At 42.4% G+C, this 23303-nt stretch overlaps 1 protein-coding gene and 1 long non-coding RNA gene across 9 annotated transcripts in view; one reads left to right on the top strand and one right to left on the bottom strand.

Annotated features, from left to right (window-relative positions):
• The window catches only part of CCDC149 (coiled-coil domain containing 149), a 122531-nt gene that overhangs the window by 35546 nt on the left and 63682 nt on the right, over positions 1-23303 (top strand). For 6 of the 8 annotated variants that reach the window (XR_015166222.1, XR_015166223.1, XM_086407787.1 and 3 more), the window contains exons 2-3: positions 12507-12668; positions 14364-14402. The exons of the other annotated variants lie outside the window; for them this stretch is intronic. Coding sequence is in view for 4 of the 6 variants with exons in the window: in XM_086407787.1 (XP_086263913.1) it covers positions 12507-12668; positions 14364-14402 (201 nt within the window). In the remaining 2 variants the exon portion in view is untranslated. The remainder of the gene's footprint in view (positions 1-12506; positions 12669-14363; positions 14403-23303) is intronic. 8 annotated transcript variants of the gene reach the window in all.
• On the bottom strand, positions 8600-12388 carry LOC147370884 (uncharacterized). Its single transcript, XR_015166236.1, has 2 exons — positions 12247-12388; positions 8600-8851 (listed from the first exon to the last, which is right to left on the bottom strand). It is a non-coding gene; the product is annotated as an uncharacterized LOC147370884 (long non-coding RNA).

Here is a 23303-nt window from a genome sequence, read left to right on the forward strand (position 1 = left end):
GGTGGGTGTGTGTTTTTCCTTCCTCCAGTTGGTAGGTGTATGTGCCCTGCAGCTGTGTAAACTTCACCACCATGTATGTATTTTTGTGTGTGTGTGATGAGTAGAGGCTCAAAGGTTAATTCAAATAAAAGTTGGTATTTAATGCCCACCATTTCTTTTTCAGCCTTTATTCATGAAGCACTAGAAGGCAAACCTTAGTGAGTCTGAGAAATAAGCTCAATAGAATGCATCTACTTAGGTGTATGTATGGTTAGGCCACTCAAGATGGCTGTGCTCTTGCCTTCTGTACAACCCCTGCCTGACCAGTGCCTGCTTCACCTACACCTTTCTCACCAGATTGACCTTCCTACATACTTGCCCCAGGCCCCAGCTAGTGACTGGTCTTATGTGTCCCTCTGCTAGTTTCCCTGGTAACCTGACATCACTTCACCCTATAACCGGCAGTCTTCCCCTCCCCCTGGAACGAGGCCTGTCACTAAGTCCTGCCTGCCATCTGCCGCACACCGTGGGGTGTTGCTCTAGGACCTTGCTTCAGACGAGTAAGCTCCCCATCCGTTAAACCACTGATGTCTCTGTTGCTGACTCCAGGGTCTTTACTTGGTCTTGTAGGCCTGCAGGGAGCTGCCCAACACTAGGTTATTTGTGGTGAACACTTGCTGTTTTCTCACTTCCCTGCATTCATTTCTCTTTCTCATCAGCACCCCAATTTGGAAGGTGTTACCACTGGATACGGTCTAGACAGACAGGTCGGAGGGATACAGTCTGGGTATCCTGTCCCCTGGGCCTAGAATGACTCGTGATCAGCTTTAGGCCAGTTGGAAACACTCTTGACCTGAGACATAAAGAATCTGAAACACAACGGAGTTCATTTCTACCCTGTTCAGTCACCTCTAACCTGGCCTTCTTTGCATTGAGACCTGGTGGTTCCTGGCCCTGCCTCCAGCCTCCAGAGCCACCTCACTGCCTGCCTGTTTCCAGGTCTTCTCTGTCTTCCTGCCAATTCCATGAGTCCCAGTATCCTTGAGCTTCCCTGGTGGCTCTGATGATAAAGAATCTGCCTGCGATGCGGGAGATCTGGGTTCGATCTCTGGGTTGGAAAGATCCCCTGGAGAAGGCAAAGGCTACCCACTCCAGTATTCTTACCTGGAGAATTCCATGGACTGAGGAGCCTGGCGAGTTATAGTCCGTGAATCGGACAAAGAATTGGTCTCAAGAATTGATCTCAAAGAATCAGACACGACTGAGTGACTTTCACTTTCATTTTTACTTTTTCATCCTTCCAACACATTCCTAGGAAAGAGTGTGGATTACTGTTGCCTGCAACCAAAGGATCCTAACAGATATGTGCAGAGAACAGTCTGCCTTCACTACTTATGACCTTCATGATGAAGATAAATTAACCTCTTTGGGCTTCAGTGTCCTTATCTCTAAAATGGGGCTGATCAAACAAGTTATTTCAGGGTTAAAAAAAAAAATGTTTAAAGCAGAGCTTTTGGCATGATTTGGAAACTAGTAATTTTCACTCAGTAGTGGCTGTTCCACTTACTCTTATAATCAAATAAAGGTCTTCTTCACATTATTATTATTCCTAACAGTGCCTGGCACATAGTAGACATTTAGAGACTACTGCTTTTTTTCCCTTCCCCTCTCTGAAAACAAACTTACCTTTTCTGAGGTAGAGAGCAAATATCCCTGGTGTGTACACCACACATGAACTTGATAAGCAGAATCACACCCTGACTGAAAAGCGGAAATGGGGGCCTAAGGAGAACCCAGTGTGTATCCCTTGGCCCCACCCAGGTGACCAGAAAGTGGGGCATTTGCCAGTGCCCTGTTCAGCTCAGCCCTTTGGAACATGGCTGGGTGGCCTTGTGACCCATTTCCCAACCCCTCATGTGATTGTGATACCAGCTGCTAAGGCTGAGGCTAAGCCCATGCATGCATCTGGTTGCCTAGGTAGCACCTTGCTTATCAATATTGCATTATGCAAGGTGATCACAGACCCCTACATTAAGAAATAGCAAAGCCAGTGTGTTCTTTGTGGGCCTGACAGTTCAGATCAAAACAGGATTCAGAGGTGTAGACACAGGGGGCCCCGAACCCCGGATCCTTCCCCTCCCCCATGGGCTTGGTAGCCAGTTCTACCCAAGCTGTGGAGTCCAAGATAATGTACACTACATGCTGTCAGAACAAAACTGTCTTTCTAAAAGGATTCTTAATGTCACTCCTCTATGCAGAAACCCTTGGGGCTCCTGCCTGCTGAAAGAATGAAATCTGAACTCATCAGCAACACTTCCAGGCCCTTTCTGACCCGGCCACCATCTATCTCTCCTTCCATCTTCATCTCACACAGTTTTTTTCCCCACCTCTCCACTGGAGCCAGCCCTGGGTGCTGCTTGCTGTGCTGACAATGTGTCTTCCTGCTGCTCACCTTTGTGTTTCTCTGTGGCTGTTTCCCTGCTAGGGGTATTGTTTTCCCATCACCACTCCTGTCACAACTCCATCTATCCCCAGACAAAATTTATCCATCTACTTATTCTTCAGAATCCATTTCAAATGTTCACATCTTCCTCCAGCTCTTTGAGTACCTTCTTTGATCACTTGGCTCAGGATAAAAATAGTAGTAATAACAATGAAGGTGGATACAGCACTTACTATTTTAAATGTTTTACATACGCAAGTGCTTTTAATGCTCACATCTGCCCTGTGAAGGTACTTTAATTATACTCATTTAATAAATGGTATAACTGAGGCACAGAGAGGCTGAGTAATTGATAACTAGTGAGTGGTAAAGCCAAGATTTGAATATAGGCATTCCAGCTTTTTCTGCCATGCTGTCAGCTGTTACTCTGAACTGCTTTTCTCTGTGTTCTGGGAGTTTTGTTTTTGCTTCTTTATAGCATTTAACATATTATACAGTTAGTAACTATTCATGAATGATGATGAGGCTACTTACTATCATCTATTATTATCTCTTTTCTTATAATAATAATTATTATTACTATAAAAAGTACTAGGCACTATTCTAAGTTTATAGGCATTTGTGACTCCCTAGCCAGGAACGTGTGCCTTAATTAGGTAATGTGAAAATGGTGCTAAACTTGGAATGAGAAGAATCCTCAGTTTAGATTTTAGCTCTGGCATCTACTTGCCAGCCTTGGATAAGTCAATTTACTATTCTGAGTCCCAGCTTCCTCATTTATATAATGATGGGCTTGTCTTAGACCATCCCTGAGGTCTTCACTAGCTATAAGTTTGAGAATCTGTAAAATGGGTCCAATATCACATGGGTCACAGGTGTGTTGAAGATGTAGTAAGATTAAGTTTTCTCATTCATTAGCCATATACCATGTGCTGTTCTTAGCTTTGGGGATCTGGATAAAACATCACATTCTTGCTGCTATGGATGTGGAGATGTTAAAAGTAAATCAATAATTAGTCCTATAACTCAAGGTCAAGTGGTAAGTACTATGAAGGAAGGTAACACAGTATAAGGAGATTGAGAATCTCTTTCCTAAGAAGGAGACATTACAATAGAAATTTGAATAAAACCAGGGAAGAAGCCATGCAATCCAAGCAGAGAGCAGTGCAAAGGTCCTGAGGTTGGAATTGGCTTAATGTGGTCAAAGCTAGCAAGGAGACCAGTGAAGATGGAGAGCACTGCGCAAGGGGGAATAGAAGGACTTTGGACTTTGTTTCAGTGTGATACGAGCTTTTGAACCACCATTTGGCACCATAGAAAAGCATCTTTCTTGTTACTATTTGGAAAATAGAGGTGGGTAGAACGAGGAAGTAGAAATAGGAGGCTAGGGCCACAGTCCAATCAAGAGATGATGGTGACTTGAAGGAGGATGATAAGGGTAGAAGTGGGTGAGAAGCATTTGAATTCAATATGTCTTATGAAGATAGCACCCATAGGATTTGCTGATGAATACATGAGGGCTGGGAAAGAAAAGGAGGCAAGGGCAAGTCCAGGGTTTTTGTGGAAAACCAAATATGGTTTGGTTTACCAACAGGGCAGGTCTGGAGCAGGGCAGGTCTGAGAGAATATCAAGGGCTCATTTAAAATGCCTCTAAGATGCTCAAATAGAGGTACACATTGGCTAGCAGAGCAGGAATACAGGGGAGTGGTCTGAGCTGGGATATCAATTTGGGTAAAATCAGCACAGAGATGACAGCGAAAGTCATTGGACTGAACGAGATTGCCTTGATGCAGGGTTGTTAGGGGTAGAATTGGAGTTAGCCGAGAGGGCTAGGCCTGAGTTACGACTTAGACAATTATGAGTTCGACTGCTCTTTGAAAAATAAAGTGTCTTATGCCCACGATTCAGCTGGTGAATACCCCAGTGTGGTGAACTGACTATCATCTGACACTCCACTAGCAGAGCTCTTGGGAACATGGACTTGGCTGAACACTGAGTAGGACTGTAGGTGGCCTCTGCCTCTTCAGCCACTCCCCGTGAAATGCGACTGAAAAGGCCCCGGGATAGAAAGCCCAGAGATACATCCACACACCTAGGTACCCCTATTTTTGACAAAGGAGGCAAAAATATGGAGAAAAGGCTGTTTAACCAGTGGTGCTGGGAAGTCTGGTCAACCACCTGTAAAAGAATGAAACTAGAACACTTTCTAACACCATACACAAAAATAAACTCAAACTTGACTAAAGATCTAGATGTAACACCAGAAATTATAAAACTCTTAGAGAAAAGCATAGGCAGAACATTCTCTGACATAAATCACAGCAGGATCCTCTATGACTGACCTTCCAAAATAATGGGAATAAAAACAAAAATAAACAATGGGACCTAATTAAGCTTCAAAGCTTTTGCACAATGAAAGAAACTATAAGCAAGGTGAAAAGGCAGCCTTCAGAATGGAAGAAGATAATAGCAAATGAAACAACTGACAAAGAATTAATCTCCAAAATATACAAGCAGCTCATGCAGCTCAATACCAGAAAAATGAATGACCCTATCAAAAAGTGGGCCAAAGAACTAAACAGATATTTCTCCAAAGAAGAAATACAGATGGCTAACAAACACATGAAAAGATGCTCAACATCACTCATTATCAGAGAAATGCAAATCAGAACTACAATGAGGTATCATCTCATGCTGGTCAGAATGGCTGCGATCCAAAAGTCTACAAAAAATAAATGCTGGAGAGGGTGTGGAGAAAAGGGAATCCTCTTACACTGTTGGTGGGAATGCAAGCTAGTACAGCCACTATGGAGACCAGTGTGAAGATTCCTTAAAAAACTGGAAATAGAACTACCATATGACCCAGCAATCCCACTGCTGGGCATACACACCAAGGAAACCAGAATTGAAAGAGACACGTGTACCCTAATGTTCATTGCAGCACTGTTTACAACAGCCAGGACATGGAAGGAATCTAGATATCCACTGGCAGACGAATGGATAAGGAAATTGTGGTACATATACACAATGGACTATTACTCAGCTATAAAAAAAGAATGCACTTAAGTCAGTTCTAATGAGATGGAGGAAACTGGAGCCTATTATTCAGAGTGAAGTAAGTCAGAAAGAGAAACACCAATATGGTATATTAACGAAATATATGGAATTTAGAAAGATGATAACAATGACCCTATATGCAAGACAGCAAAAGAGACACAGATATAAAGAACAGAGTTTTGGACTATGTGGGAGAAGGCGGTGGGATGATTCGAGAGGATAACATCGAAACATGGGTATTACCGTATGTAAAAGTGCAAGTTCGATGCATGAAGCATGGCACTCAAAGCTGGTGTTCTGGGACAACCCAGAGGGATGGCGTGGGGAGGGGGGTTCAGGATTGGGGGACACATGTACACCCATGGCTGATTCATGTTGATGTATGGCAAAAACCACCACAATATTGTAAAGTAATTAGCCTGCAATTAAAATAAATACATTTTTCTAAAAAGAAAAGGCCCCAGGAGGGCTGCCTGTCTTCCAAACAGGGTCTCAAAATACTATGAATTAAAATGGCTTTCAGTTACACAATTATCTCTAAGAGTGTCTTGTTAAAAATATGGTTTGACCCAAGAGAGGTGATTTGTGGAATTGCTAATAATTTAATTGGTACCAATACAGAATATTAAAAAGAATCTGAAATTCATAATTAAGAGCCCTAGTTTGAACTGACAGTTGTTAGCATTGTGACTTTGAAAAAGACGATTAATCTCAACTATCTTGTCTATAAAATGGGGAAAGCAGTTTTTGTTAAAATTGCCATATAATGTTGCCTATCAAACGAGAGTCTCTGGGAAAATGTTTTGTAAGCTTTAAGTGCTGTAAAAAAATAATGCCTTCAGTTTTGAGAATGTTTCCAAAGCCAAATATTAACATCATACCTTGCATTTCAAGCTCCCAGTAATCTCATTGAGGTAGGCAGCTGCTGCTGCTACTGCTGCTAAGTCGCTTCAGTCGTGTCCGACTCTGTGCGACCCCACAGATGGCAGCTCACCAGACTCCTCCATCCTTGGGATTCTCCAGGCAAGAACACTGGAGTGGGTTGCCATTTCCTTCTCCAATGCATGACAGTGAAAAGTGAAAGTGAAGTCGCTCAGTCGTGTCCGACTCCCAGCGACCCCATGGACTGCAGCCCACCAGGCTCCTTCGTCCATGGGATTTTCCAGGCAAGAGTACTGGAGTGGGGTGCCAGAGGTAGGCAGAGCAGGTATTAATTAATCCGAGTTGCACCTCAACCCCAAAGAACGGTTAATTCTATTACATAATGGCTTTACCCCCCAGCTACATTCTTGCCTCTCTTGCTGTCTTTCACTAAATATTTGTTGAATGAATGAATAAATGTATGGAGTAACTTATTGTAGAAAAGTCATTTCCAAACTTTAGAATGGCAGTCCACAGAATATGTTGAAAATATGCATAGAAAGTGTGTTTGTTCCTACACACATATTAACAGACAAAAGTTTCATGAAATAATACTTAATTTACTGCATGGGATCACGCTATTTTCTGTTCTATTCTGGTTTTGTTTTTGTTTTAAAGAAAACGAGGGTAGCAGCTGAATTGAGTTCATTACACAAACTGATGTATTGTGACCCACAGTTTGGAAGACACTGTTATGGAAGATGCTGGCAGCTGGGAACCTTGTTCTTTGCAATTGGGCAAGTCACTTGGGTTATCTGGGAGGTTTATCCCTGCTCCAGTGTTCATGCTAATTTTCAAGAATAAAGGCATTATGAGGTGATGGGAATAGGCATGTAAGCATTGTGACAGCTTGAACATTTACTGCATGTAATGTATTTTCAGTTTTTCCTTGCCTATATAAGGAAATAAAAAAATCTAATAATGTCCTAGGTTTGGATAATTAACTGTTTGAGAAAGATTTGATTTTCATCACAAATGTGTCTTTGAGACTATATAGAGATTTGCAAGGGTGACTTTGAAATAAAAGGCAGTTTCTGTATCTGATATCCTTGGCCCCCAGATATGTTTCTGAGGCAGGATTTTTGGCATCTGAAAGGAAATGCAGTAAGTGAAGTGTATATTGTGTATCAGCCCCAGTAGACTTCTGGGCGGCAGCAAATAATCAACACATTGATTTGTCTTCAGCAAATGTGTGAATATTCACAATCTGTGGCATAAGACAGTAAAAACCCTCACATCAGCTGAGGTCACTAACAAGATGTGAACACGTTTTCAGTTTTCAAAACTTTGGGCGTTTCAGAAAAACCCATAAGGGATTGTGGAAATTACGTCTTGTTATCCAGGTATCATGTTTTTCCTTCTCAAAATCCCCAGGACCATTTATCCATTTAGGAGACCAAATGCTTGGCTTGGTGCCTAACACATTGAAAGACACCCAGAAAATATTCCCTGAATGAATGATTGAGACCAACTACAATTTATAGAAAATTGTTGCAACCAAGCCTTTTGAGAAAACAGCCTCTAGTCTTATCCCATTTCCTTTAAGTGGATGGAAACCTTGTTGCCTCTACTTGGCTCCCTCACAAGGAGCAGAGGAGAGGGATGCTCATGAATTCTTTATTTTTTCCTTCTTCCTTCAGGCCTTGTATCTAGTTTTAGAAGGGGGTGGGTGAAGAGATTCTAAACATAAAAGGAGCCAAATTTAAAATTCCCCTTTCTTAGCTTCCCTATGCTGAAAATACCAACTAGATGTAGTAACCAACTCCATGAGTATTCTGATTGTTTTTTCACGGAATGCTTGGTTTGTCAGAAATTGGGGTTTCACAAGCTTGGCTATACAAAGACTTGGGTTCAGATTCTAGCTCTACTAAACCCTTAGCATATAACATAAACTCTTTCAGTCTCACTTTCTCATTTAGGAAATGTACATTGAAATAACACAGTAACTCCACTGCAGTGCTGTGGGGATTAAAGGAGATCATCCGTGGAAAGCATTTGACATAAAACTTTGGTTTTGTTGTTGCTAACAGCAATAATAATAGTGATAATATCAGTCCTCCTCATCATTGTGGTAACTCAGTAGAAGCACAGAGCAGGGCAGATTTGATCTCCCCAATCTGGCTACCCTCATCCTTTGCTATGGATCGTGTTAGTCAGGATGGGCTAAGATGTGCTCTGATAACAAACACCCCCAAATCTTTGTATCTTAACAGTACAAAAGTTTATTTCTGGATCACACAGATTACTCTGTGGACCCAAAAGATTCTTCAGAGCAGTTGTCTGCTGTGGTTCCATTATCCAAGTTGTGCTGGTGATTCATACCTTGACCCTCGGGATCTTCCACCCTGGAACTGACTTGTAGTCCTCCGGTTCCCCTTTACTGTATAAAGCAAGTTACATGGTTCTGCCTTACTCCAAAGCAATGGGGGGAGAACAGTCCGGCCAGATGCCTGGAAGTAAAGAAGAACGAGAAATACTGGCGAGAGGCACTAACGACGACCACGCAGACATTTAGCCTTTTCTCACTCTGTCGTAGATGGTTATCACAAACACAGTGGTTATTGCTTTGGCCTGAGCACCCTTTCCAACCAGGTGGCTATCCTGAAGTTACTGCTGCAGGTGATCTTTAGAAATCATTGAGCTAACTCTGCCCTAGGTGAGGTAGAGGAGGCACTTTCTAGGCACCGGAAGTGAGTCATGCCTCCTGGGTTGGAGCCCCACCCCCAAATGTTCTCCCCAGCACCCTGCACCCCAGTGATACTGGATGGGATGTTGAAATCATGGGTTCCTCATGTTAGGAGGCACTCTGGGGAACCCTGCTCATTTTCCAAGAGTGGAAACTGAGACCCAGGCAGCATGAGTTTGTTTTGTTTCCTGTTTTCTGGAGCTTTCCCAGGGTCCCCAAATTCATGATTACCCCATCACTTAACCTACATCTGGACAGAGGCCTCCTGGCTCTGCCTGGTCGTTTTCTACTGTCCACCGCTTCCACCAGCCATACTTATCCTCCTTTAGAAGCGGAGACGCCCCACACGCAACGACTGGCTTGTCTCGCTTTCTGTTCTATTTCCAGTCCCTTGTAAGGCTGAGGCTGGACCTGTGCATTCCCTGGTTGTTCAGAGCGACCCATGGAGGAGGATCTTCAGCACCTTTTTCTTTCTTTTTTGTCATTTGTTTTTTGTTTCCAATTGGAGGGACAGAAAATGGGACCATTTAGCAGTTGCTACCACAGGGACTAAACTGTCACCATTTTAGAAGAATGAGAAATTCTGTCTCATTCCCCAGTACACCCCACCCCCACCCCCAAATACCTCCCAGAGTTTCTATTGATATTTTAATGAGACTGCATGTAGAAGCTCTTTGGCCAGATGGTAAAATATGGTCCCTGCTTGTACTTGTTCAGAACCCCTCTGTGCTATAAAAAGGGGGCTCAGACAACCCTGAATGGCTCTGAGACTGAGGCTTGCCTGGAAATTCTGGGCTGCAGCTGGCCTTTAGTCCCTCCAGACTATGTTCATTGTTTCTAACTTCACAGTGGGAAGCTGAGGCCTCCAGAGCCTGGGTTTTCAAAGTACAGGTGGAGTAAGAATCACCTGTGCCATGTGCTAATAGCAGACTTCTGAGCCAACCACCAGAGATTGACGATTTGGGCAATATGTGAGCTGGGGGTGAGCCGTCTGAGCCCAGGCTCAGAAATCTGCATTTTCACAAGCATCCCAGGGTAACATAGAGCAGGGCTCTATGTTGATGCCAGTGCACCAAGGTGGCAGAACTACAGAGGAGGTGTCCCATCTTCAGCCAGAGCAACAACACTGGAGCTATTTTATAAATAAGGCTTAAGCCTAAGGCTTGTTCTGCTGATAGAAACAAATGACATGGAATAACATTTTTGCAATTCACTATTCTAGACCACAGTAAGCAGAAGAAAGAACCATCCAGCAGTGGCTTTCTCAAGACCAAACTTGAAGTGGCTTCATCTTTATACAGAATGGGTTTCTTACGCTTTGATGAAATTTATAATTGTCTTGTTTTCCACACCCTAAACACAGCCAAACAGCAGCAATGCTGCTCCTCAAATCCTTGGTCCCTGGGTCTTAGGCACCCCTGTGTCTGTTTGCTACCAAGTGTCTTAGACAGAGAGGGAATGGATGTCTACTTCTGCTCTTTACAGCTTCCAAGGCCCAGTTTGTGTCATGCTTTGGGAGAGAAGCGGCTTCTCTCTTGGACCCGCACAGACTGCAGTTCAAGGTTAGGGAACTTGAATTCCATTTTGCCAGTAAGTGGTGGCCCTTACCTGGTCGCCTTCCATAGACCAGATGTGACTCTAACCTTGCCTGCTTCAGCTTATAACATCTACACATGATTGTGATCTTCTTCCCAAAGTGGGAAGAATCGGAGTATATGTGGGCCCTTAGCTTTGGATCTGAAGGGACAAAGGCTGTCTTTGTGCCATCAGTACTAACACCACTGCCAGCCGAGGCTGCTGATCACAGGCAAAGAACTGAAGGCACAAGGGTAGATCTGTTAAACTGTGTGTAAATGGTATTTTTTCCTGTGAAATCTCAATACCTCCCTGAGGACACTGCTGTTCAGATTTTTGAGCTACTCTTCTCTGATATTTACACGTCGGGGATTTTACTCTTGAGAAATCACTGTGGCAACAGAACCATTTGCCTCCACGAAGACGATGTCAAAGTCTTAAAATCTGGGACGTTTTAAGGCAGGATTCCAACCTCATTACTGCCTGGAATAAGATTCATCCAAGGTGGAAGTGTCCTCTCTTAAAACTCAAATCATCTCAGAATGGCTTTTCTTTCCCCTTTGTTTTTGAAGCTAAGCAATTACTTTTTTTTTTTTAAGGAAAAAAAATGTGCTAATGCACAAAACTCTCTTTTACCCCTTTCATTTATTTGAAATTGAACTTAACAAAGTCAGTTCCAAGCAAGCACTATATATGAGTAATGCTTTTTGTCCATAAAAGAGCATTGACTCGAATGGTATGGGAGTGCTGATCCTCTGTCTGCTTTGTGTGAGCGTCCGTAATGACAAAGTGCTCATGTCAGAGTGTATAATGAAACTATAAATTGTTTTCATGAATGCTCTGAATTTGGTCTTTTACGGGGCAAATTCAAAAGGTATTTAGTGCCACATCTCACATATGTGAATAACACCAGACGGTACAATAGACCCAGTTAAAAGGACAGAATCCCAGTCGGGCTTCTGGCCCAGGTGGTGGGTGATTGTCAGGTGAGGGTCTGTCATAGTGGGGGGAGTGGGGCGATGGAGGGACGAAGATATCCTGCAACTCTGAGGAAGAGTTCCAGCAAGATGGAACTTGACTTTGAGGGGATAATTTAGTGTGACTAAAATACTTCACTCATAAAATTGGTCTCTGGGTGGTGGGTATCTGCACTTGAATCCTAGAAAAAAGTGCGCACCTCTGCCTGATTTTAGTGAACAAAAACTCCCAAGTGAGAAAATGTCTGCTAGGTTGCATGGGCCGGTGCAATCTATTGTAGTAATGTATAGTTTGATCAAATTATTTTTATTACATTTTTTGTATTTTTTAAAATTATAGAAACCATATAGGTGTATTCTAGAACATTTGGCAAACATAAAAAAGTATAAAGATTAAAGAAAACATGCAAATAATTGTGCTACCAAGAGATAATTATTAGTAGTATACAGAATTTTTACTAAATGTGTGTTACGTTATTTTGTAAAATTTTAATAGAATTTTACACAGTCTTATCAGGATATATAAATGCCTTTTGAAACAAAATTTGGCATCCTGTTATCTATTTAACTATGGAATTGTTTAAAAGGATTGTGCTCTTTAACTTACCAATTATTTTCCCTGTCTCAGTTGGCCAAACTTCATGAACGTCCACGGTTCTGGTTCTGTCACAAGGGTACTGTGTCCGGTACTTTAGCAGCTTTTGGGCTCACGTGTCATTGAATGACAAATGTCTCTGGGTATATGATCTCTGAAGACAAAAAGCAACAAAGCAAAATCAACCCTGCGGAGTGTGTGAACTCCAACGCAGGTGAAAGGAGGGCGGCTTGATGACAGTTCTGAGTCACGTGGGTGTGTTTATTCTGCAGTACCTGGTGTGTAAAAGGAAGCTGGAGAGTAAGAAGGAAGCCCTGCTGATCCTTTCCAAGGAGCTGGACACATGCCAGCAGGAAAGGGACCAGTACAAACTCATGGCAAATCAGCTTCGAGAGCGTCACCAGTCCCTGAAGAAGAAGTACCGCGAGCTCATCGTGCGTATTACGTTATGCTGATGTCCCTGTTCCCTTACGGAGATAGAAAGAGGGGCTTTAAACATGCGATCTCTTCTAAAGAGGGCTGAATCCAGACAGTTACCAACTGGAAAGACATGAAAGTCATCAACCCTACTTCCTCCACACCCAGTACCATTTGATACTGGTTGATAAGTATATGCTTCTGGATACTTGCTCTGGCACCCGTGAATGTACACACATATCTGAATGTGTCTGCGTGTGCCTTATTTACTTATTAATGAATTGTATGAAGGGTTTATTTTTCTGGAGGATTCATGTTATAAATCGATTCTAATACAGAACCCACTAACGAGCTGCATGCGGTTAAGTTTCATTTTGAATTAATTAGAATTAAATAAAATTGAACACTCAGACTCGTCATATTTCGTGTGCTCAATCGCTATAGTTGGCTGGGGCTACCGTATGGGATTGTGTTTATATAGAACATTTCCATGCTGGCTGCTATATTGGACAGTTAGCTGTGGGACATGTCCCTCATTGCAGAGAGTCCTATTGGACAGCTTTATATAAATGTTACTCTAAAACTTGCTCTTTTCGCTCAGCACTTTATTTTGGACATGTCTCTAGGCCATATATACAGATTTAACTCATTAAAAAATATTTGCATAGTAGTATTGCCATAATTTTTAAACCTTTCCCTCTCCTGGGCAATTAGATTTTCTCTAGTTTTCATATGGCACAATTTTTAAGGATGCAAATTAAAATGAATTGGAGGATACCAACTGCATAGTGCTATTTTGCATTCTCACTTCGTTTTTTCTCACTTATGCCATCTCTTTTTTAAGTGCTGACACTATTGCTTACGTTTAACCAGCTTTGCTGGGGTCATTGAATTGTCCTCAACAGAAATACAATAGAAAGATTCCTAAGGTTAAAGTAATGTTGACTTACATGAGGACTGCATCAGATATAGGAATACTGTTTCCTGAGCATTTATCATTTACCTGAGATATTTATGTATTCCCAGATGGCACATGAGGGAGAGAAATTAAATCCTTTTAAGACAAAAATCTGATAGGGCTATAAGTTCTCAGTTAGTTTTCTTGTATTTTGGGCATATCCTGTCCCCAAATTGTTCTGCTTATAGAGAAAATTCAAGTGTGTATGTATATGCACGTGCATATGTGTGTCCATTACTATTACCTTGAATCTAATTATTTAAAAAAGGAACGCAAACCAAATGAAATACTATTTGTTTAGTCTGCTCAAAAGTAATTTTGATAAATCTAAGTAATGAATTTATTTGGCTCACATAGGTATAGAAAATATATCAGTTCAGTTTAGTCACTCAGTCGTGTCCGACTCTGCGACCCCATGGACTGCAGTACACCAGGCTTCCCAGTCCATCATCAACTCCTGGAGCTTGCTCAAACTCATGTCCATCAAGTCAGTGATGCCATCCAATCATCTTATAGAAAACATATAAATTGGTCCTAATTGAAAGTGATTCTTTAGAGGTTTTCCCAAAATAACTCTGGTTCAGTTTACAGTTATCAGTTTTTAAAGTATATTTTAGTTTGGTTCAGAACATTGCTGGTTGCAGGGGGCAGGAGTGTGGAGGGTCTGAATTTAGTTCATAGTTCAGTACAGTTCCTTGAAGCTACATATATCTGATTTTTAAAAAAATAAAATGTAACATTGGTTTCTTTGTAGGATGGAGATCCATCACTTCCCCCTGAAAAGAGGAAACAGGTAAGACTTACTCCTGATCTTTGGTAACTCTCAGGATGTTTGTATTGATGTCTTACAACAACTGGAGGATCAGGGAATGCCAAAATGTGTAGAGAAATCTTTTAATTTCTCAGAGGTGTTTGTGTTACTGGGGGAAGTGTGGTTCAGAAACACTGACTACAAAGAGGAGCTAAGGGTTGGGTGAAGGGGACACAGTGAAGTCTAACAGGATAGAAGAGGACACCCAAGTTGACCGTGTTCCCTTTCTTGTTGGGGACCCTGTTGAAAAACCACGAGTTGAGGGCACACTGCTAGCAGGCTTTAGCTCACTGTTCCATGGATGAATGCCATTCTGCCACTTGAGACTTTTAAAGACATCTTCCCAGCAAAACTCATAAGCCATTTATGTTCTCTCCTAAATGCTAACCAGCATTGTTTATTGATGAATCCATTTCCCACAGATTGTAGGTGCCTACTTTTATCAATGAACAAATCCTTATCTTGTGTATATGTGTGTGTGTGTGTTTCTGGACTTTCTGTTTGTTCCATTGAGCTTCCTGTACCATCCTATTTGTACCACATTATTCTGTTTTGTTTATACTTTCAATACCTATTTGGGCTATTATCCTTAGCTTTGCTCTTTCTTTTCAGATTTCTTTTTTTTTTTTTTAATATAACTGACAAATATTTTATCAAGTCCTCCTCTGATCCCCACCCCACCCAAACCCATTCCTGTTGGTATTTTGATTGGAGTTTTCTTAAATTTATAGATTGATGTAGGGACAGTTAACACTTTTATAGCATTATGTCCAGGAATATCATACATCAAATTTTTAAAATCCAGTTGCATGCATACATATATATATTGCTTTTTTCAAAGATATCTTGTTAGCTGTTTCCTTAACTTCACAGTTTTCTATACTGACACACCCTGGCTGGTAGCCTTTCATGGGCTTGAAGGTAGCCTGGATGATGGTGATATTAATGCTATGTGTTCCATGTTATGGGAAACCCTCTGCACCAGAGCAGGGCTTCAAAACTGGTGGATGAAAATAAGGACTCAGGAATTGTTTGCTGTCCTCAGAGCTGTAGTGGCTCAGCCAACATCCTGTTTTTGTTCATTGATCATATACCTGGCGCAGCATATAAACACGTAAGCTTCATAACTGTGTAAACTGTAGACACACACACACACAACATTTACCCTTAAATAACAATTCGGTCCTGCGGTTACCCTTTCAGGCATTCAGTTCTGGTCACTCCCATATTCCTTTCCTATTTTATTTGATTATTTTGTAATGCTCCAGCTTTGAGCTAATATCAGATTCTTCTATGGAGCTAATTGATGTTTTTTTCCTAAACAAAATGATGTGTAAATTTATCATAAGTGTTTTAAAATTGGGATCCTTAGTGTGGGATCACTTATGTTTTTGTTTTTGGTGTCTATGAGCTGTCATCTTTGCTGCGATTTTAGGGTTTGTTAGTATTCATGAAGGAGTTTTACAGTGTAAGTGAATTCACGTTCCGTGACTTTATAATAAAAAATTTACATTGACTGAAGAGAATCTGATGAATTCCAGTAAGTCTGTCAAGCTGTATTCTTACAACTCTGGGGAAACAAACAGGTTCAATGTCCTAAGTTCTGGTTTTGTAGCTTTTAATATGGCATTTAGTTTCTGTCCCTTTAGGATTTAGTGTGGTGGTTTGAGCTTGGGCTCTGCACCCTTCCTGCCTGTGATGGATGACATAGAATGGACTAGGGTACCAGTGACAGACATTCTAAACTGCTCAAACAGTAAAGGAGTTGATACCCTTGCATAACCGCAAGTTGAGAGGTAGTGCGGGTCTCAGATGCTGCAGTGTCATGTACTTATTCTCTTTTCTCTACCATACTTATCAAAGAAAAATACAGTAAATCAAATCTTGGATTTCAGATGGACCATGAACACCTTTTTAGTATAAGAGTGTGGGACTTTCCTGGTGGCTCAGAGGAGATGTGGGTTCGATCCCTGGGTCAGGAAGATCCCCTGGGGAAGGAAATGGCTACCCACTCCAGTATTCTTACCTGGAGAATTCCATCAACAGAGGAGCCTGATGAGCTACAGGGCGTGGGGTTGCAAAGAGTCAGATACGACTGAGTGACTAACACTTTCAATTTCATGTATCATGCAATAATATTTACTTAACTAAAACAATATTGACTGTTAAACTGAAGTTCACATTGAGCTGGGAATCGTATATTTTATCAGACTATTCTATCACTGTGCCGATTTTAACATCAGTTTCTTCTTGAATTTAGCATCAGCTTTCTCCTGAGGCCAGTTCCTATAAGCAGGAAAGACTGAAAACCCAGCCCTGGAATATAAGTCCTTCCCTCCAGTCTCACTGGGCCAGTGTAGGACATGCTCTCCTTCCTGGTCTGTTAATATTCACTGCTAAGTCGCTTCAGTCATGTCTGACTCTGTGCAACCCCGTAGATGGCAGCCCATTAGGCTCCACCATCCCTGGGATTCTCCAGGCAAGAACACTGGAGTGGGTTGCCATCTCCTTCTCCGTTAATATTCACTGGGAGGATACTATTCATTAATTGGCTTAGATTAATCACCTGGGATGGAAAGGCAGTGATACCCACTGAACTAATCATGTGCCTTGGGAAATTTCCTTTCTGGGCCTGAGACTTGGTGTTTCCATCTACAAAATGGGAATAAATATGGTGCCCACTGCATGGTGTAGCTGTGAGAAACAAATGAGATAACTAAAGTAGAGTCTTCAGCACAGTGCCTGGCACAGGGTGAGGATCAATAAATATTTATCATCCTCTCCCCCTCCTGATTATCCCTTTCTTTTCTAATCAACTATATATTTGTGTGCCTTTGTCAGGACTCTTCTGGTTACACTTGGAAACTTGAAATAGCTTGGGCCAAAGAGGAAGTTACTGGCTCATAGAACCTCAGAAGGGTTGGGTGAGCAGCCACCTTGGGAGGCAGAAATACAGCCAGGCCTCAAGACCAGCTACCACCAGCACTCAGGGGCCCCCAGGTTTTTCCTCTGCCTTCAGCATTCTCTGGGTCAGCTCTCATTTCTTTTTCTGGACCTGCTTTCTCTATAGAATAGGAAACATGACTGCTGACCACATAAGGGCTACAGATCCCACGTCTTTGATCTCTAGGAAGAAGCTGCTCCCTGAGTCCCGGGAGATAGCTCCCCTAGGCCAGGCTCAGTCCAGGAGTCCACTTCAGGGTCAGCTGGGCATGGCCAGGCATACTGTAGATATAAGGCAGCTTCTGCTGTTGTCATGGTGACAGGATGCTGGGTAGACTGTGTCTTAACCATCTGCTCTACATGCCTTCCTGAGCAGTCTTAGAATGACAAATCGTAATGATGGCAGCCAGTGTTTTTGAGTGCTCATCCTTGCCATATCAGACCCTATGCCCAACATTACACCTTGGAGGATCCCATTTAATTCCCACACCACCATGGGAGGTGGGGTTATTATTATTATTGCCATCAGACAAACTAGGAAATTGAAGCCAGTAGCAGTTAAGTAAATTACTGAAGGGAAATAACATAAGGAATTGGTGAAGGAGAAAGAGTATAAAGTCCTGCAGTCTACTCAGAGCTCATTCTTAGAGCCACCATGGTTCAGTAAGAGTTTATGGAACACCTTGTGTGTATCCTGTGCTGATTAGACACTAGGAACACAGGAGTGAAAAAAGTCAGACCCAAATCCTAGAGCGTGTGAAACCTAAACGGCTCAAGAGCATTGTCATTTGCACCTCTTGTCCTGGCATAATTTTATTTTTATGTAAGATTTTTTTGATGTGGTTGTCCTACTCTTTTTTGTGAGCAACCTGCCAGGCTCCTCTGTCCATGGGATTACCCAGGCAAGAATACTGGAACGGGACCATTTTGAAAGTCTTCATTGAATTTGTTACAATATTGCTTCTGTTACACACACACACACAGACACACACACACACACACACACACACACACATATATAGAGATAGACCAGAAGGCATGTGGGATCTTAGCTACCCAACCAGGGATGGAACCCACACCCCTTGCTTTGGAAGGCAAATTCTTAACCACTGGACTGCCAGGGAAGTCCCTGTTCTGACATAATTTGTATTAGTGCTCCCTTCTCTCTCCAGAGTGTCTTGATTTGGATGATAAATAATATAGTTACCTTAAGTTACCTAAGCATCACAGTAGAGATGCTGAGAGCAGACAATAAACAAAATAATTAAAATATATAGGATGTTAAATGGTTTAGTCGGTGCAATGGAGAGAAAAATATAGCCCAAAGCCAGGGAGGGAATTCTGGCTTAGTAATGGAAAAAATGTCTTGATAAACAATGGGGGGAAATAGTTCTAGTATTTGTGGGAAAATTCTTACCTGTTTAAAATATAGGTTTTCAAATTTTGTTTACCTTTAGTTGATTTATAAAAGTATGCTGTTGGTTTTTGGATGGGCAAGGGTGTTCAGATGCCCTCTTCATTAGCTCAGTGTGGGGAAGAAAATGCACTGTTGAATTTGCAGGTGCTGGTTACAGTGAAACTTTCCATTTAGCCAGAAGCAGACAGCTTTGGCATCTGTGTGCTGGTACTGGATGAGAGAGGCACAATTACCTTCTTCGCTTTTTCCTCAGCAGGAACAAGGGGTGGAAGTGTGCGCCCTGACCTAGTGTCTCCTGTCTTATATCGCGTGTTTATCCCAAAGGCAAAACAGTAGGTGAAGTATTTACCCCTCCAGCTGCAAAGCAAATGTACCTGTGTTAGCAGAAGGCATTGGGATGAGAACCAGCTGCCGGGGTAACAGATGGGACATGGAAGGGGGTCAAGAGATCCCCACAGTGGAACAGGGGAAGATGCAGTATTGAGGACCTCATTGGCCACAGGCCTCGAAACTGTGGCTTCAGTTTCTTGACTGAAGGAGGGATTCCTATGGCTTCCTCCCCTCTTCAGCTCAGAAGGAGAGATTACTATCATCACTGTCTTTTGGACTGAATGTTTACTTTCCCCCCGCCCCCAATAAATTCACATGTTGAAACTCCGCTCCTCAGTGTGGTGGTGTTGGGAGGTGGGGCCTCTGAGAGGTAGTTAGGATGAGGTGAGGTCATGAGGGTAGAGTCCTCATGAGCAGATTCAGCGCCCTTCTGAGAGTTATGAAAGAGCATGCTTTGTCTGCCATGTGAGTACAAAACCAGAAACCTACCACCTGAAAGGGGGCTCCCCAGAACCTGTGCTGGCACCTTGATCTCCAATTCCCTGCCTCTAAAACTGTGAGACATAAACTTCTGTTGTTTATAAGCCACCCAGTCTGTGGTGCTTTGTTGTAGCAGCTCGAGCTGGCTACAAATGTCTTGCGAGTTCTTCTCAAATATAGGCAGAAGCAGTACCGCATCCGCAGCTTTGCAGGGCTTTGCGCTTTTCAGAGGCCGTGTCCGTATGGTGTGCCTGCACACGGGTATCTGTGTATGTGTGTCATCCGCCAGCTGGCTTCTGCGGCCTCACGGCAAGTTAGATCTTTCCTAAAGTTGAAAGGTAATATATAAAAGCTGAGGTTCTGGCATCCAGCTTGGGGGATTCAAGTATAATACTTCCACTTGCTGACTGGCTGATCTAGGGCAAGCTGTGTAACCTTTCTGAGACTCAGTTTCCTCCTCTCCAAAGTGAACGTAATCATGAGATAGATTCATAAAATTTTCATAAAGAATTACTGTGATAACCTGTATAAAGCCCGTTGCCTGTGCTTGGTGAGTGCTCAGTGTTGTTGTTCAGTTGCTCAGTAGTGTCCGGCTCTTTGTGATCCCATGGGGAGCTCACTGGGTGTTACCTAAGTCTTTCATTTTTCTTGTGACTTGTCCAAGGTCATACAGCAGGTGAACAGAGCAGGACTAAAAATCCAAATCTGCTAGTGTGTTGTTCAGTGTTCTAATTTAGGGTTTTGTTCCTTATTTGACTCTGAGGCTGTTTGAATTGGAAAGAGCACGTGCTCAGTCACTCATTCATGTCTGACTCTTTTCGACCCCATGGACTGTAGACCTCCAGGCTCCTCTATCCATGGGGATTCTCCAGGCAAGAATACTGGAGTGGGTTGCTATGCCTTCCTCCAGGGCATCTTCCCAACCTAGGGATTGAACCCAGGTCTCCTGCATTGCAGGCAGATTCTTTACCATCTGAGCCACCAGGGAAGTCCAGGAAAAAGCATAGTCAATATTTAATCCAACCCGTTTTGGAAGTTCAAAGATGAAGTGCTTTATCTGAAGCCTTCTGCGTAAGCAGTGGTTGAGAGCCAGAAACTGAGCTAGAAATCTGTATCTGTTAGGCCAGTGTTCTTTCTTGTGGCAACCAGTGTCCGGTCATAATATCTACCTGTTTTTTGTCTCCTCCTCTCAGGATAGACAAGAACATTCACGTTTGTAGTTCTAGAAATATGGTTGTCAATCGAGGCTCTCTTTTAGAATTTAGAATCCTTTTTAAAACAACTCAATTTCCAATGGCAAATCATCTGTTAAAGAAGCAGTGAAGACATCGTGACAACAGTGATTTCACTAATAGCTTCTCAGGGGATATTGAAATGAAAATTTCTTCTTGATACTCCAGGCAGAACTATACACAGAGCACCTCTCTGCAGTGCAGTGCAAGATCACCAAAAGATCTCAGATGACCCTTTAAATATTTTTCTTTTGCTAAACAAGTAGTTCCTCCAAAGGAGATAAAGGGGAATTTAAATGACCTGGGGTTAATCTTCTTACAGGTTGGGATTCTTTGGGGTCATGGCAACACAGTTTTCCCCTAGCAGACTCCTCCTTGAATAAACAATCAAACACATCTTTGTCTTTGCCTGTTTTGATTTCAAGTGGAGGTACCAGGGGAGGTATTCCTCTTAGTTCTGGGAGGGGGCCTTTGCTTTCTTCCCTTAAAAAGTGATGGCTTATTTGGATGATGACATGCGCCAGAATGACAACCCTGGAGAAATCAGAGCACGGAATGACCCTTTGTAGAACGGGAGGGAGCCTTTTGCTTCAGCAGAAAATCTTCTTGGTCAATCTTATTTTAGTCCCCTGTGACCACAAATCAGAGCAACTTTGTATATGCATTCCAGTTTGATGCTCAGAACCTAAAACTTCCTTCAAAGGTCTTGAGTGCTTTGAGATGTTTCTTTTTATAACACTTTGAACAGTACAGCTTCACTGTTACACCAGGGAAACTGGGAAGAAATCCAGGGTTCAGCCTGTGGGAACCGCCCCCCCCCCACTTCCTTCTGAGTGCTACCGCCTCCTGCTCAGAAAAGCCCTTCGAGTCCTTGCAACAGCTTTTGTCAGAAAGGTGAGGGCTTCCCCCAATCTATAGATGGAGGGATTTAAGCTCAATGAGTCTAAAGAACTTGGGAGCTATTACAGGAGCCACTAAAGTGGCAGATGCAGAACCATAATGGCCAAGATTAAGCAAACATTTATTTATATAGCAATCTCCTCAGCCCATAGAAGAGCATTTGCCTGTGGGCCTGGAAATGCCTGCCTTCGCCAGTGTGTGTTTGGAGATTGTGAAGTGAGAGTAGTTGGGCCGAGGGCTCCTTACGCAGCCAAAAACTGTGTGACTGTGTGGAATGAACTCTCTTTCGGGTGGTTGTTTTTTGTAAATAAGAAAGCTGTTGCTGTAGCAGAGGTTTGGCAGTTGCTGTGAACAGGGGGCCATTGCTCAGCAAAGCAAGTTGCACTCTGTTAACACAGGAGTCGCTGTAGACCAAAGCAGCGGAGTAGAAATTGCAATTAAATTTGCTATCAATCACACCACTCAAGTATACTCCACATTTTCTCAAACTTTTTTTTTTTTTTTTTACATATTCTTGCTTAATTGAGTACTTTGCACGACTGGAGGTGTGAGTTTAAAGGGTTCAGGTGATAAACACCATGTAGTTGAGGAGCATTTTCTAAATCTGGTCTCTTTCTCACAGTTTAAAAAAAAAAAAAAAGTAGTCTTCCTGAGGAAGTGCCTAGGCCACGTTTTTACCTGCCTCTCTCTTATTTTTTTTCCCCTCCAATTTTTAAATCCTGGTTTTGATATGTCAGCTAGCTGAGAAGGCAGTTACAGGATTTTCTGGTACACATCACTTTTACGTTATGATGGAGAATTATGAGAGTCATTATGATGACTTTTCCATGGCTAGGTTTCTGAAGTGGTGTATATCTCATAAATTACAAAGTTTTCAGGATAACTCAAGGGATCATAACTGAAATGTTGCTCCTTTCCCCTCCAGGTGGCTGAATTATTTAAGAACTTGGGTGAAAACATGTGGCCTTCCCATTTTGCTGCCCTTTCCAGTGTCTGGTTAGCGCAAGGTTGGAAGGTTAATGTTAAACTTTTCATCACTTTCTTTCATTTTGTTTTTATCTGTTGGAGAGGAAAATCTTTTCCTCTACCTTCTTAGGTTCAGTGCATGGGGGCCTGCAAATTTAACTGACAAAAGCAGATAACAGGAGAAAAAAGCAATTTTATAAATGTTTTATGTGCATGGAAGTTCACAGAGAAGAAAAAAAAGTAAAAGTGTTAGTCGCTTAGTCGTGTCCAGCCCTTTATGACCCCATGGACTGTAGCCCACCAGGCTCCTCTGTCTATGGAGTTCTCCAGGCAAGAATACTGGTGTGGGTTGCCATGCCCTACTCCAGGGGATCTTCTGACCCCAGAGTTGAACCCAGGTTTCCTGCATTGCAGGTGGATTCTTTATTGTCTGAGCTGCCAGGGAAGTAAAACTCAAAAGAATTATTTAGACTGGGGTGGGAGGGGTTTACATACCATTTTAATAAAAGAAAAGGGCATGTGGGCTTCCAGGGATGATAAATTGTGGGACAGTAACTAGAAAGATATATAGGAAAACTAACAGAAGATAGGGTTATTTTGGTAAGGTTTGTTTGT

The sequence above is a fragment of the Bos grunniens genome, chromosome 6 (genome assembly GCF_055505025.1).
Source record: "Bos grunniens cultivar Pamir isolate PY7600 chromosome 6, Bosgru_T2T1.0, whole genome shotgun sequence".
NCBI lineage: Eukaryota > Metazoa > Chordata > Mammalia > Artiodactyla > Bovidae > Bos > Bos grunniens.